Source organism: Aedes albopictus, chromosome 3, assembly GCF_035046485.1.
Source record: "Aedes albopictus strain Foshan chromosome 3, AalbF5, whole genome shotgun sequence".
Taxonomy (NCBI): domain Eukaryota; kingdom Metazoa; phylum Arthropoda; class Insecta; order Diptera; family Culicidae; genus Aedes; species Aedes albopictus.
This window is the reverse complement of record NC_085138.1, coordinates 165,455,739-165,472,250: the sequence shown is the minus strand read 5'-3', so window position 1 is coordinate 165,472,250 and position 16,512 is coordinate 165,455,739. Positions and strand designations below refer to the sequence as shown.

Below are 16,512 nucleotides of genomic sequence, written 5' to 3'. Positions count from 1 at the left end.
TATTCTGTTCTTGCTCACTTGCAATAAGCTTAAAATAAGAAGATCAGGTGCGCCGGTTTTGTTTGCGAAGAGATTTGTGCGCTCGAATTCGTGAGTAGGTGCCAAAGTCGGCCATTGTGGCGGGATTCTAACAAGTCTGTCCTTAAGTCAGTTGTCAAAGTCAATCCTAAGTCAAGGCCTACTTGAGATTTGGGAGTAGCATAGATACTATGATTTCACGTTACAATGCAGGGGCTAATAGCCCACTGCACAAATTTATGCTGGTTTGCTTGCTCTCACAGAAAAACTCCTGTGAGAATTTCTTTATGAGCATTCGGGTTAATCTCAGAAGTAACTCCTGAAAGAAATTCAAGATGATATCTTGAGTAAAAAAACGCAGAATGAATTACTTAACGAGCTCCAATTTCTGGTGGAACTCCTGAAGAAAGCACATCAGGAGGAATTAAAAAGAGGACATCTGAGTTGGTTTCAGAAAGACCCCCTGAAGCAATTTCAGAAAAGACTTCTGAAGAAATCCCGGGGAACAGGAACTCTTTCAGATATCCAAACGAAGTGTTGTTATCGTGATTACCATGAGAAATCCCAAAAACATTCTTAGGGGAACCTCAGTAGCAGATATACAGATTTATCTGTATTATACAGACTTTTGAGCATCCGTACAGATTTAATTTTATATGAAATACAGATTGTTGGGCTATGAGGGCTATTTTATTTTTATATGGGATACAGATTATTCACCCAAATTCTGTACGGGACACAGATTTTAGAAAAGACTGATACAGATTTTTCAAAAAAATCATCTGGCATCCTTGCTCAGTAGGAAACCCACGGTGAAACCTGGAGGGATTTCAAGAGATTAATCATGGGCGTTCCATTGGATTTCAAGGAGGGGCTTGCAGGGGCGCCCAATCGTGATTATAATAATTTTAGACCTGAACAGGTGATTTCAGAGGTTTAGTGTATTTTAAGAAATTGTTTGATATATCCGAGCCCTTCTTTTGGAAGTATCACTAATGTGATTAATCCACCTAGAAGTAAAATCAAAATTTGATTTGCTCATAAGTGAAGATAGCGTGTTTATTTATGTCTTCGGCAAAGTTGTAGAAAATGTCAATATGGGGAAACTTGCCGAACAAACTTGTGTCTTCTTCTTCTTCTTCTTTTTGGCTCTACGTCCCCACTGGGACTTGGCCTGCCTCGCTTCAACTTAGTGTTCTTTGAGCACATCCACAGTTATTAATTGAAGGGCTTCCTTTGCCTGCCATTGCATGATTTGTATATTGTACGGCAAGTACAATGATACACTATGCCCAGGGAGTCGAGAAAATTTTCCCGACCGGAACGGGAATCGAACCCGCCGTCTCTGGATTGGCGATCCATAGCCTTAACCACTAGGCTAACTGGAGACAAACCTGTGTCATAGCTGCTCAATTACTAGAGAATTACTAGAGATATGGACCAATATTTGTGATCAACCCCTTAAAATCAGTTGTTTTGCTGTAACCTTTTCTAGATATTTTTAGAAATTTTTAAATGTTCTACAATTTTTTTTCTGCACGCTACAATATGCATGTTTCTTTCGAAGATAGTGACAATTTTTTTGAGGTAATTTACTATTGATGCTTAAAAGCAGCCCAAACCCATGTTATACAAACTTAGTTTGTTCGAAGAAGTTGTTTGATAGACAAGAACCCTTCTTTTGAAAGTATTACTTTTGTGATCAATTCGCCTAGTATTGAGAGCAAAATTCAGATTTTATCTTAATTACCATAATGCACCGTTGTCTGCAATAAGCTAGTAGGAAATATCATTATAAGAGAACTTGACAAACAAACTTTTGTTCTATTTGCTCCATTTTTGAAGAATTTCTGAAAACGACTCTTAAATATCAGTTTTTTTTATTGTAACTTCTTCCAGACATTTTTAGGAATTTTAAAATGTTCTACAAAGTTATTTTGTATCATTAAATACATGTTTTCTTCAAGACGACAAAGTTGTATCTTCAATATTTTTTTTGGGTTATTGAAAATTTCAGGTACGTACTAACATTTCAATGACAAAGGAATCAGTGCCTAGCATGAGTTGCACCAAAATTAACACCTATTATAAACTTGTTTCATATTCAATTGAAAAATCTTGCCCCATTTTGCCACTGTAAATTTTACAAAGCCGTGAAAAATGCTATTTTCTTAACATATTATTTTTGAATATCTAGAAAAATATTGAAGCAACAGTGTTACCGTCTTCAGAAGAAACACGCATTTTGTTATATTGAATAACTTTGTAGAATATTTGAACAAAATGTCTGGAAAAAACAAACAAACTGTTTTCAAAGGGGCGTTCACAAATATTGGCATATAGGAGAGAAGCTTCACTTCTGGCCAGTCTGGAGTTTTGGCCATAGTGCAGTATTGAGCCTGTTGGTATCTAATTCGGTGTAAATTTATTTTTACTAGTAAATCCTAATATCATATGATGATTACAGCTGTAAAAACCATACATCTTGCCTAAAAACTGGAAGAAAAACCCGATTTAATCCACCTATGGTAAACAGAACCTTTCTTACACTTATTAAAATTATTATTGTATTATTTGTATTTAACATATTTATTTTGTGTTATTGACCAAAAGTTCTGGCATCTAGTGGATTGGTTTCCAAAATAGCATCATGGACCATGGACTAAACTACCAGAAATGTCAGACACCTTCTAGAATCTTGTATGGAATGTTTAAAAAATAGCTTACATATTCTGGAATATTGTATCTTTTGTTAACTGCCAAAAGATCTTGAATCAATTTACAAATGGGTAAGAAAATCAGCGAGATACACTTTGTCTAATATATCTTAATCAGTCGATTAAATTAGCTCCGAAGTACTTGGTATTCATGGTTATGGTGTAGAAAGGACAAAAATGATATATCTACTGAGTTAATCAGTTTTGGCATTAGCTAGTTATTTTGGCTGTCCGGTTCTTGCATTTTTTCCACAATATATAAATTCAAAGCTTTCATTTAACATATTGTTAGTTTTCATAGAATTCCTGTGTATTTGTAATTTGTTATTTATAATTTTGTTGAAAACAATAACCTGCTAAAGCTTTGTATGAGGTCAGCATCATTTATTGAAAAATAATTTCCCATAGACTGGTCAAAAACTCATGCAAGATAACAAGTGAATACAATAATAAAAACCCGATTTAATCCACCTATGGTGAACAGAACCCTTCTTACACCTATTAAAAATATTGTTGTATTATTCGTATTTAACAAATTTATTTTGATTGATTGACCAAAAGTTCTAGAAAATATTGTGGATTTGGCATCTAGTGGTTTGGTTTTCAAAATAGCATCACACCATGGACTTAACTACCAGAAATGCCAGACACCTCCTAGAATCTTGTATGGAATGTTTAAAAATAATAGCTTCCATATTCAACAAATGGCTAAGAAAATCAGCGAGATACACTTTGTCTAATATCTCTTAATCAGTCGAATAAATTAGCTCCGAAGTACTTGGTATTCATAGTTATGGTGCAAAAAGGACAAAAATGCTAGTATACACTTTATATTATTATTATTATTTATTTATTTATTAAAGAGGTTTTAACAAAAAGTCATTCGCCTCCGATACACTTTATATGAGATCAGCATTATTTATTGAAAAATAATTTACTTTAGACTGGTCAAAATCTAATGCAAGAGAACAAGCGAATATAATAATAAAAAAAGGAATTTATTGAAATACTCTTCGAAAGATATCTCAGTAACCAAATGTCCAATCGAAATAAAATTTCAGAACCTTTTACAAGGATATTGTAGCTTTCATTTGGTGCTTAGAGAACCCAAATAGGTTGACAGATGGCTGAGATATTTATTATGATACAATTTCTCAAAAATCTCTCAAAAAGTTAACCTGTATTACTCTCAAGTACTCTTTGAAAGATATCTCAGTAACCAAATGTCCAATCCTAATAAAATTGTATAGGGTTCTACTAGGATATTGTAGCTTTCATTTGGTGCCAGGAGAACCGAAATCGGTTGACAGACGGCTGAGATATTTATTATGATGCACTCGGGCAAAAATATCAAAAAGTTTAGTTGTATAAATCCTAAGTACTCTTTGAAAGATATCTCGATAATCAAATGTCCAATCGAAATTAAATTTCTGGGCAATCTACTAGGATGTTGTGGCTTTTATTTGGTGCCAAGAGAATCCAAATCGGTTGACAGACGGCTGAGATATTTAATATGATACATTTTGTTAAAAATCTCAAAAAGTTTAATTGTATAGCTCCTAAGTACTCTTCGGAAGATATCTCTGTAACCAAATGTCCAATCGAAATAAAATTTCTGGGCAATCTACTAGGATGTTGTAGCTTTCATTTGGTGCTAAGAGAACTCAAATCGATTGACAAACGGCCGAAATATTTATTATGATACACTTGGTCAAAAATCTTAAAAAGTTTAGATGTGTGACTCATAAGTACTCTTCGAGAGATATCTCGGTAACCAAACGTCCAATTGAAAAAAAAAATCAATAGCGTTCTACTAGGATGTAGTAGCTTTCATTTGCTTCCAAGAGAACTCAAATCGGTTGACAGACGGCTGAGAAACGTGCGTGACTTTTTTTGTAACGCACATACACACACACACACACATACACACATACACACACACACACACACATACAGACATTTGCTCAGTTCGTCGAGCTGAGTTCATTGGTATATGAGACTCGGCCCTCCGGGCCTCGGATCGAAAGTCGGTTTTTCGAGCGATATTTATACCCTTCTTATGGGTGTAAGAAGGGTAAAAAGGAATTTATTGAAATACTCTTCAAAAGATATCTCAGTAACCAAATGTCCAATCGAAATAAAATTTCAGAACCTTTTACAAGGATATTGTAGCTTTCATTTGGTGCTTAGAGAACCCAAATAGGTTGACAGATGGGTGAGATATTTATTATGATACAATTTCTCAAAAATCTCTCAAAAAGTTAACCTGTATTACTCTCAAGTACTCTTTGAAAGATATCTCAGTAACCAAATGTCCAATCCTAATAAAATTGTATAGGGTTCTACTAGAATGTTGTAGCTTTCATTTGGTGCCAGGAGAACCGGAATCGGTTGACAGTCGGCTAAGATATTTATTATGATACACTTGGTCAAAAATCTCAAAAGGTTTAGTTGTATAAATCCTAAGTACTCTTCGAAAGATATCTCTGTAACCAAATGTCCAATCGAAATGAAATTTCTGGGCGATCTACTAGGATGCTGTAGCTTTCATTTGGTGCCAAGAGAACCAAAATCGATTGACAAACGGCCGAAATATTTATTATTATACACTTGGTCAAAAATCTTAAAAAGTTTAGATGATACTCATAAGTACTCTTCGAGAGCTATCTCGGTAACCAAACGTCCAATCGAAAAAAAAAATCAATAGCGTTCTACTAGGATGTAGTAGCTTTCATTTGCTTCCAAGAGAACTCAAATCGGTTGACAGACGGCTGAGAAACGTGCGTGACTTTTTTTGTAACGCACATACACACACACACACACACACACACACACACACACACACACACACACACACACACACACACACACACACACACACACACACACACACACACACACACACACACACACACACACACACACACACACACACACACACACACACACACACACACACACACACACACACACACACACACACACACACACACACACACACACACACACACACACACACACACACACACACACACACACACACACACACACACACACACACACACACACACACACACACACGCACACACACACACACACACACACACACATACAGACATTTGCTCAGTTCGTCGAGCTGAGTTCATTGGTATATGAGACTCGGCCCTCCGGGCCTCGGATCGAAAGTCGGTTTTTCGAGCGATATGTATACCCTTCTTATGGATGTAAGAAGGGTAAAAATATAATTCCTTAAAAAATCAGCTCCCATACATCTATTTTGGCCACTCCCATAAGAAATACACGTGATTGGCCAAAATAGAAACCAAAGTTGAGAGTATGGCCAAAACTGCGGCAATGCTACTTTTTGGCCAGTGTCAGTTTTAATACAAAAATTAAGTATTAGTTTGATTCCTGCATTTTTCCTTCAAAATATGGATTGAAACCTTTCATTTGACACAATTGTAGTTTTCATAGGATCATTGGTTATTTTTATAAAAATGATTTCCCTTAGACTGGCCAAAACCGGTACCCGCACCCTATCTCTAGAAATTCAGCAGATATGATAAAAGTTTTTTCGACAAGTTTTTTCATAATGGCATTTTTTACAACTTTGCTGAACACTTATGAAAAACATAACATTTCTCACTTCTCACTTCGAGGTGGATCACAGTAGTGATACTTTCAAAAGAAGGGCTCTGATATACCAAACAGCTTCTTTGAAGACACTATCATCGGAAGATAAATTGTTCATGCCCAAAAAAATTGGGACATTGAAAACAGTGTGGGAGCGCTCCAGACAAGTTCAAGGGGTTTCAGGAGCTTTCCATGGGTTTTCAAGGGGTGTTCCAGGGAGATTCAGGGGCATTCCATGGGATTTCAGGAGTGTTCAGAGCGGTTGAAGGGGATTTCAGGAGTGTTCCATGGTGTTTTAAGGGGTTCCATTAGCGTTTTACAAGTATGTATTTCAAGGGGTTTTAAGGGATGTTCCAGGTGGTTTCCTCGGAGGTTTCAGGGGAATTCCATTAGATTTCAGCAGCACTCTGTGGGTTTCAGAGGATCAGTCTTGTTAGAGATCACAGTCATTGACACCTTTTCGTCAAATAAAAAGAAAATCGGGTTGAGTACGGTTCCTTTGAATTCCACTAAGAATTTGCATCTTTTGACAGATACGTATTTCGACCTCAACTGTAAGGTCGTCTTCAGTGTCTTGTACTTGACTTGACGTCGAGTCAAGTACAAGACACTGAAGACGACCTTACAGTTGAGGTCGAAATACGTATCTGTCAAAAGATGCAAATTCTTAGTGGAATTCAAAGGAACCGTACTCAACCCGGTTTTCTTTTTATTTACAGATATTCCCCTAACAAGCCCGGGTTAATCATCACCTTTTCGTCGTTATTTGGCTGCCTTTGTCTCCGACATTCGCAACACAAGCAATCAAACTACCGTACGAAACAAAAATATCAAACGAAGGCACTTGACCACGATTGTGGCTTCGGGAGACGGTTCGGCTTTTGTCATTCCTGTCTTCGTCCACAATGAGAGCTGTGTTGGCCATATGTGTGTCGTATTCAATTCAACAAGCAAGAATAAACTAGTATTTGCATTCATAATCGGAATTGGCTGAAATCCATGCGAAAAGCTAGAATTAGAAAAATGTCATCGTGTCAGACGACATTGATTTCACCCTTTTTCATGTTTATTGATTTTCGTCCTACCGCTCGTGTTGTATGTACGTGGTAACGGTAGCGCATGAATGTAACAAAGCAAGCTGACACCCTACTGCGGCACCGAAATGAAGGTAGTGAAAAATTTCGAATGTTTATAAGACTGCAGAGGATTAAGGAGCATTCGAAGGGTTTTCAAGCGGCTTAGGGGCGTTCCAGGGAGTATTAGGGATGTTCCATGGTAGTTTCAGATGCGTTCCACGAATTTTCAAGGCGTTTCAGGGGTGTTCTAGGGAGTTTTAGTGATGTGCCAGAGGAGCTCAGGGGCTTTAGGGGCAATCCATGGGATTTCAACGATGTTCCAAGTTGTTCCAGCGGATTTCAGGAACGATCCAGAGATTTTCAAGGGTTTTTCCAATAATTTTGGCTGTGTTCGGGAGCATCCATTAAGGCGAAACTTGAAGCATTTCCTTATTTTTTTGGTTTCTGATTTTTTATTAAATTACACAGCAAAATTTTCAAAATTGGTTTTCGTACACATCTTAAGTATGGATCAAGGTATCTCCTGAATTTTTTTAAAGTGGAAAATGTTTTCCATTTTTGCAGAAATCATTTTTTTGTGAAATTTTGTTCAAAACTGGTTTCTTCAAAAACGGAAAACATTTTCCTCCACAAAAAAAAATCAGAAGATACCTTGATCCATACTTTACATGTGTACGTAAACCGATTTAAAAAAAAAAATATTAAAATATAAAAGAAATCAAAAACCAAAAAATGAGGAATTGCTTCCAGTTTCGCCTTAAGTACCTCACGCTAAAATGAAGAACTTTCGACCTCCCCTCCCCCCTTCGTACGGGTTTTGCCTTTACTTAATACATTGCTCGTCATGCTTTTACAACCCCTCCTCTCCTCCCCCCTCTAAGCGTGACGTACTTTATATCCATATTTGGATATCCCCTTCCATGGGTTTCAGAGACGTTCGATGGGGTATTATAAGTTTTATATTTTCGTTCCACGTTCCCTTTCAACTTGTAAATGCCTATTCTACGATTCAGAAATCAGTACTTCCGGTGAATTTATGATCAAAAACAAAACGGAAATAGTCCATCCTACACCCATTACAAGCTCATTTGTTCATAAAATTCCAAAATAAGTACTCGTAGAACAGGTAGGTTTGAAGTTAGGGAATCGCCACTGGCCTGTCTCTGGAGTAAATGAGCAACATAAGATCTCATCAATCTCATTTGGATGACCTACATTCAGGTCAGTTAGGACAATGGCTAACTAGAAGAAATGTGCCCGAGTCTTCCCTAACACGGAAATCAAGGTGTAATATGACACTAAAACCCGTTTCAGAATGAGCCATTAGGATAAGAAATTTTTAGACCAAACGCTGTAAAGGAAATCTGCCAGAGAAAATACGATTATAGGATTGACTGATGGGCCAACAACAGTTATGTAACCTCGTCATCCTAGGTTCGAAAATTGTTATCTACTTGATTAACAGGGCAAAATATATGTTCTGTGTAGTGTATGTCTATATGTGATGTTCTATTTTATTACGCATTTGTAACGTTCCTGTAACTATAAGATGGGAGATTTCAGGAGCATTCCAGCAGATTTCAAACGGTTTCAGGAGCGTTCCAGAGGTTTTCGAAGGGGCTAAAGGAACGTTACAGGTAGTTTCAGTGAGTTTCAGGGGTTACCGAGAAGTTCAAGCAGATTCCGAGGTTTCAGGAGTGTTCCATGTAGTTTTAGGGACGTTTCCAATAATGAAAACAGCTGGCTGAATAAGCTGTTATTCAGCAATCATTGCAAGCTGGTGGTTTTAGGGCGTTTCAAGAGGTTTCAGGATGTTCTAGCGGATTTTAGGGCGTTTCAGGAGCGTTACAGGGAGATTCAGAGGCAGTGGCGATTCCCTAACCTCAAATCTACCTGTGCACCAAGTATAAAATCTTGAATTTTTTGAACAAATTTGTTTGTAATAAGTAGAAAATGACGAGAATAGCTGCTTTCATCCGTTTCTATCTCAATTTTGATCATAAATTCCATGCAATTGCAAGTTTTAGGGTCGGTGCACAGGTAAAAAGTGAGGTTACGCGACGCCACTGTTCAGAGGTGATCCAAGGAATTTAGGGGCATTGCAGAGGTGTCAGGAGTGTTCCAGGGCGTTTCTGGAACGTTCGAGGATTTTAGGGGGGGAGCGTTCTAGGGAGTTTCATGGCTGTTCCAAGAAGTTTTAGGTGGTCCTTGAGGCGCTCCGGGAGTGTTCCAGGGGGTTTCAGGGATGTTCCAGAGTGTTTCAACGGGTTTCAGAGGCTTTCTGGAGCGTTTCAAGGGCTTTTACTGGCGTTCCATAGAGCGGATGTTCCAAGGTGTTTCAGGGGTCTCAGGGGGATTTAAGTTCTTCAAGAGCGTTATAGGTTCATTGTATTTCAAGGGTGTTTATGGGATATTGGGATATATCTCTTACATCTCTTGAAACTTCTTCTTCCTCCGGAAACCTTCTTACACTCCCTAAAAATTTGAACTCCTTTGAAATATCCCTGAGCCCCCTTTAGAAGCACTAAGGGGAACTAAGAAACCTTTCTGAAACTCCCATGAAACTAGGAAATCAAAATCTGATATTTTTTTCGACGGGAAGAAGGTGAGGCTCAAAAACAATTTTTCTGTCCTAGTGGTAAATGACAGGCCCCTTATGCCAGATAGCGTTTGAGCAATTTAGTATATGAATGGGCAAAACAAAACTAGGCCACTAGGAACGCTACTTTATTGTTGTATGTTGAATAGTGCTAGACATCTAGAACGAACAAAGAGCACATTGAAAGGTTCGTTACAAAAATCCTTACGATATTCCACGTCATACGACAATAAGAATATTCGCCAGTAATCTGCATCAATGTATTCGCACCATCCAGCTATGCTATGATTGTCTCGTTATCACTTCACATACTTGCATTTACATTATTTATTTACTTATTAAATATTCAAGTTGAAATTTACCTTTATCCTCCGTAGAAACCGAGCAACTACGTCGTCGACAAACCCTCGGCACGGCACCAAGCTTTTTTATTATTCCTCTATATTCTAATTGTTGCACCGGTCGGTATCACTGGTTCGTATAATTTCTTCGAGTAGCATTTGTTGAACAACCACCTGATAAATTTTCACCACTAAATTCCACTGCTGCTGCTAAGCACATTTTTTTATTGAACGACAAATAAACATAAATATTCACACATATGTCTCGATTGTTGTGATCTTTTGCGATTTGAATCGTCGGAGACTGCCTTTGCGCTGGCAGGAAACACACAAACGGACATTCACACTGTTGCAGATCTATCTCGTGCTGTGGTGGCACATCTTCACTATAGGTGTATCTCTAATGGTTATCACACTTTATGCGACTTGTTTTCCTCTCTCGCGCTGCGGCGCACATTCACACTCGCATCCGATTGGGTTGTTTACGTTTTTTCACCGCCGCTCAATGAATACTGTCATGCTTTATTTTTTCCTACATCACTCTCTACGGCACACACCTGATGACGGAACTCTCCGTCTCCGCCGCTCTTCTATCCCAGCCAGCAGCACTGCACTACACGGATTCGGACGGCGAGACCTATCGGTATCAGCTGCGTTTCGCTTATCTGGCCGGCCTCATCCTGGCTGTTGTGATGTTCTGCCCTGCTCGAGCTGGGTCTCGCCGCGAATTGACACAGAAGAAGCACCCGCCGCTGCCACCGAGGACGATTCAATCAGTGCTTCACACCAAACGACGACGTTGAGATGGCCCCTGTGGATGTATTGAAACACGAATAGGTTGGGTTAGTAATCATCGGTTGACCGTCAACTTGCACCACATTCTATAGGTAGCAGTGCTTTGTATTCAATTTCGCTGATCTAGCCGTAGGTAGGATTCATATTCGGTGTCATATAGGAACTACCACGGCAGCAGTTAGTGGTTATCAAACGTTCAGCGTTGAGTGAGAGACGATGGGGTGTCTGTTATATACGATAACTAATTATAATAAAAACTCGACCGATAAAGATTTATGTGAAATAAATAATTTGGGAAGAAACTCTTTCTATGAAAGGAAGTAAAATACGTTAGATACGTTCCGACTCCGTCTCATGCAACGGCTCATGCTAGACTGAGCTAGCTCTTTATTGATGGACTCTCAGTCTCTTTTCAGATGCGTTACTGGATAACATATCGATATATAGTTCAGATTAGGGTAGACACTATAGTTCTCCCTTCTTAAGAAAAGACAATAATCAAATAAATTTCAGAATGAACATTTCAATAATTCAAAGCACTTCAAACATTCGATATCAAAACTCGTTGACGATGGTAATTTAGCTCCAGCAAGTTGATGCCTAGCTATGTCGGGCTGCTCTCGAACGGGTGTTGATGGGACTTCGGACGAGCTTGGCCTTCTTCCTTTCGTGTATGCGATCAGATGTCGGTTCCTCCGGAAATCCATAGAAATCGTCATCATCCTCGATTGAGTCCCTTCTACGTTTATTCATCGCGTTGGCAGTGACTGGGAAGTGGACCACTGTTCGGTTTCGCTTGGATTCGTGAACAGCCTTCAGTTGTCGTCTATGTGCATTCGTCTTATGCTTACCGATCAGAATCTGGAAAATATTATCAGACATTCTTTTTATAAATACGGCCTCCAACCATCTCGGGAATTTGTTGACATTTTCATAAAATAGCTTATCCCCTGCCACCAGCTTATCTAAACCATCTTGAGGCATTTTAGAAACCGTTCCTAGTTCCTCCTCTTCTGGTAAGGAACTTTGCTCGGTATCTCTCAAATAATGTTTGTACGTTTTCTTCGGATTAATCAAATCCAGTAACATTTTTGGCTGGTATGAAAGAACTCTTTCAGAAGGAAATTCGCCATCTGCACCAATACAACTATTTCTATAGTTAATCAGAAATAAATTTAGTTTATCGTCAACGTCTAATGACTTTGTTTTACTGTCAAGTAGAAACTTTTTTAGTGCCTCTTTAGCCACCCTCACCATCCTCTCTGCTTGGCCATTACTGGCTGGATGGTAAGGAGGACTTTTCAATACTTTAATACCGTGATTTTCCAGGAATCCAACAAATTCATGCGAGTTAAATGGCGGTCCTCCGTCGGTGACCACCACATCCGGTAGACCAAACCTCGCAAACATTGTGGCAAATTTCTTATTTACAATTCTCGCCGTCGTACCAGAACGCATCCAATCAATTTCTAGCCACTTCGTATGGCTGTCTACAATTAAAAGAAAGTTGTTTCCCTCTAGATAGAAGAAGTCCGCGTGTAGACGACTAAAAGGACGAGTAGTGGCAATCCAAGAACCAGTTGCTTCTGGCTTCTTGATTACTTCCATCTTAGCACAGCTTGAACAAGATTTTACAAAGTCTTCTATATCTGATGTTAATCCTGGCCAATACACTGTTCTCCTAGCCAGCGTTTTCATTTTAACCATGCCTTGATGGTTCGTGTGCAACAATTTTAACACACCTTCTCTCAGGCAATAAGGAATTATTACTTTGTCTTCCACCATTAACACGTTATCCACTAGCTCAAGTTTTGTTTTTTGTGCATGAAAATCTCTAAATTGTGGAGAAACAACTTTTGGCCATCCAAATGTAACAAATTTTATTATTTCAGTCAAATACTTGTCCGATTGAGTTTCCTTGGAAACTAATGCCAGATCTAAAGGTAGATCATTGGAAAAATTTAAACTTTTGATGTACTCTTGATCCAAACTACTAGGTATTTTTTGTTCAAGTGGAAATCTACTACAGAAGTCTGCATTTCCTAATTTACTCCCAGGACGGTACTCAATCACAAAATCGTAAATTGAAAGCTCCATTACGTAACGTTGTAACCTTGTGACAAATATGGAATTCCGGCCATCTCTTCCAAAAATACCTATTAGAGGCTTGTGGTCAGTAAAAACCTTGAATTGTTGGCCAAAAAGAAACTTATGGAATTTTTTTATGACACATACCAAAGCCAAAGCTTCTAGATGCAATATCGGGTACTTTTTTTGCGCCGCATTCAAGGAAAATGAAGTGAAACATATTGGACGTTCAGCCCCATTTTCTGTTTGTGCTAAGACACCCCCTAAACCATAAGTGCAAGCATCCGTAACCACGATCAAAGGTTTTTTTGGATTGTAGAAGGCAAGAATATTTGCATTTATTAAATTTTGTTTGCTTTCTTTGAAGGCATCGTCACATTCTTTTGTCCATTCAAAGCGAATATCTTTCCTTAGAAGGTTGTATAAACATTTTAGCTTTCTGGAGATATTTGGCACAAATTTATTGTAATAATTTATTAAACCAAGATATGCTTTCAATTCGGTCACGTTTTCCGGTATTTTAGCTTTTACAATAGTAGATATTTTGTCTGGTGAAGGAAGTAATCCGTCTTCTGTAATCAAATGTCCCAAATATTGCAAAGAGTTAACGAAAAATTTACACTTTTTAAAATTAACATGAATGTTTGCATTAGAGAGCCTTTCAAGAACTTTCTCTAATTTGTCCATACATTCTTCAAATGTCTTGCCAGCTATGAGCACGTCATCAAGGTAACAACACACCCCATCCAGTCCTTTGAGGACCTGGTCCATAACTTGCTGGAACACAGCCGCGCTGGAACTAGCTCCTTGAGGCAATCGGTTATAACAGTAGAGTCCTTTAATTGTGTTTATAACTACATATTTTTTTGAACGTTGAGATAATTGCAGCTGCGTGTATGCACCAGCCAAATCGAGAGAGCAAAACACTTTACAACCAGCTAGGGATGCAAAAATGTCTTCAGCCAGAGGAAGAGGATAAGTATTTGGAATCAAACTTTTATTTAAGGACACTTTACAGTCAATTACCATTCTAACATCTCCATCCTTCTTCATCACAGCTATGACTGGAGAAGCCCACTCGCTAGCTTGAATGGGTGTAATTACTCCCTGGTTCTCCAGCATGTTTAGATGTTCCAAAAATTTATCCTTAATTTTAAATGGCACCTGGTACGCCTTTTTGAAGATTGGCTGTTCTGATTTCAAGGTAAGCTCCGCTTCAAAACCTGCAATTGGCTCAGTAAAGTCTTTATTGAACACTTTGGAGTATCTTTGTTTAATCGTACTTAAAACCTGTTCGGTGTCTTTGGTGTCATCTAAACTGTTTACTGAGCGAGGTTGCATGAAATGGTCCTTCCAATTTGGATAGAACACCTTCATCCAATCTCTGCCAAGAAGCGGTGTGAAATCTCTAGACGTATTAAGAACAATCAATCTTCTCTCAGCGCTAATACCATTCAAAATTACTCCAACTGAAATCTCTCCAACCACGGCAATTTTGGATCCATTCACGACAACAAGTGTTTTATCGCATTTGGAAATCGGGATAGATGAGAAGCTTTGTCTGTATAACATTTCACTAATAACTGCTACCGCTGAGCCCGTATCCACTTCCATAGCCAGCTTTATGCCCTCAACCAACACATCGACCAAACATGCTTCTGTAACCTTGTTTATGCGCCGAATCATCATGCAGCTAATATCCGAATCTTCTTCAGTGGTATCATTAACGCGTATCCTGTCAAACTTATCACTGACCGAAGTTTCCGCGATTTCCTCTTTTTCGACGAAATTAACTGTTTTTCCACGATTATTGTTTTGCAAAAAATAACAATTTTTGCGGATATGACCCTTGCGCTTACAATAGTTACAAACCGCACTAGTATGGAAATTCTTAAACCGATTTTCACGATTATCTTGCTGGTAGTCCCCAGTCCACTCGCGAGTACGATTTCTATACCGGTCATTCCTACCACGCTCATTGCTCCTACTGCGATCACGACTCCAACTGCGATTGCGAACTCTGTCCCTGTCTCTTTCACGGTCACTGTCGCTGAACTTTCTGCCTAGCCGCTGTTTAACCGAAAGCACTTTGCTAGATTCACCGTAGTCGTCCATATGCTCTGCTCTGTTTTCTGCTTTCTCACTACTGATAATAGTTTTTTCTACCGTTTCCAAATTTACCTCATCGTCCATAAGCAATTTCTTCCTTAACTCTTTATCTCGTAGGCCAATTATCAAACGGTCACGAATAGCTTCGTCTTTGAATTCCCTGAAGTTACAATTTTCGGCAAGTAATTTAACCGCTAATACGAAATTCTCAGCTGACTCATTCGATCTCTGCAAACGGTTGTAAAATTCGTAACGATTCATTAAAGCCGGCTCAACTTTATCCAGACGAGCCTTTAGTTTTTTTATCATCTCATCGTAAGGTATTTCACTAACTTCCTTTTTTGGGAAAATCAACTTGACCTCGTCAAAAACTTCATCTCCACTTACGGAAATAAACCATGACTGTTTAGTCTCAGCTGACACTTTATTAAGCTTACATAATATCTCAAAACGCTCCACATAATTTGCAAACGATTTATGCCGTTGGTACTGGTCAATAGACCCAATCATACCAGGCGTAGACATTACGATGATTGCGGTAGCTATCGAATCAAAAACAAAAAAACACGTTACTCACTATTGCAGCAGATCAATCTCACCGTGTACACAGGCTTGTATATCTCACCAGCTAACACTCGTCGCTCGTCTCCACAACTTCACTGGCAGCATGCACTTCTAGCTCGTAACTGCTTCACACGTTCAAGCTTCAACGACCAGGCACAGCAGTCGTCTACTTCGGTACAGTCCGAAACTAGGGTTCACAGCCACAGCGATATGCTTCTCACAACGGATCGATTGAAATGTGAGAAGTGAGTTTGGTCTTCACTCTGCAAGTTTTCACTCCGCGAGACCTACAGCAATTGCACTCCCCTTGCCTGGGTCTCTAATTTTATCTCGAGTGATCACAACCAACACCAACTCAGCAACCAATACCCCAACAACAACAGCAGCAGCAGTAACTCACGCCTATCCTCTAGGTTTTCGAGCAGTTCTTGCCTCTCACACGGATTTTGATTTTCTCCGAGATGCTGTGGAATACAGAGACGATCCGTGGACAATAGTGCTTTGTCCCGAATAGAAGACTGTGAAATAGAAGAAATTAAAAGTAAAATGGTGATTCAAGTACGATATTATAA

At 38.8% G+C, this 16,512-nt stretch overlaps 2 protein-coding genes across 5 annotated transcripts in view; both read right to left on the bottom strand.

The window, feature by feature from the left end:
* LOC109402771 (SH2B adapter protein 2) overlaps positions 1-16,512 on the bottom strand; it is a 561,576-nt gene that overhangs the window by 190,679 nt on the left and 354,385 nt on the right. The window lies entirely within an intron of this gene.
* Positions 11,515-16,128, bottom strand: LOC134291782 (uncharacterized). The gene is made up of 2 exons (XM_062859976.1): positions 14,294-16,128; positions 11,515-12,040 (listed from the first exon to the last, which is right to left on the bottom strand). Exons 1-2 carry the CDS (start codon positions 15,899-15,901, stop codon positions 11,780-11,782), a joined length of 1,869 nt encoding a protein of 622 aa, XP_062715960.1. The 5' UTR covers positions 15,902-16,128; the 3' UTR covers positions 11,515-11,779.

What these genes read in the sequence shown, in the direction of transcription:
- LOC134291782 (XM_062859976.1), bottom strand. Translation starts at nt 15,901, where the DNA reads ATGTCTACGCCTGGTATGATTGGGTCTATTGACCAGTACCAACGGCAT. An exon ending in AGGATGGAGATGTTAGAATG is followed by an intron (nt 12,041 to 14,293) that starts GTAATTGACTGT and finishes AATATTTTCCAG; the next exon opens with ATTCTGATCGGTAAGCATAA.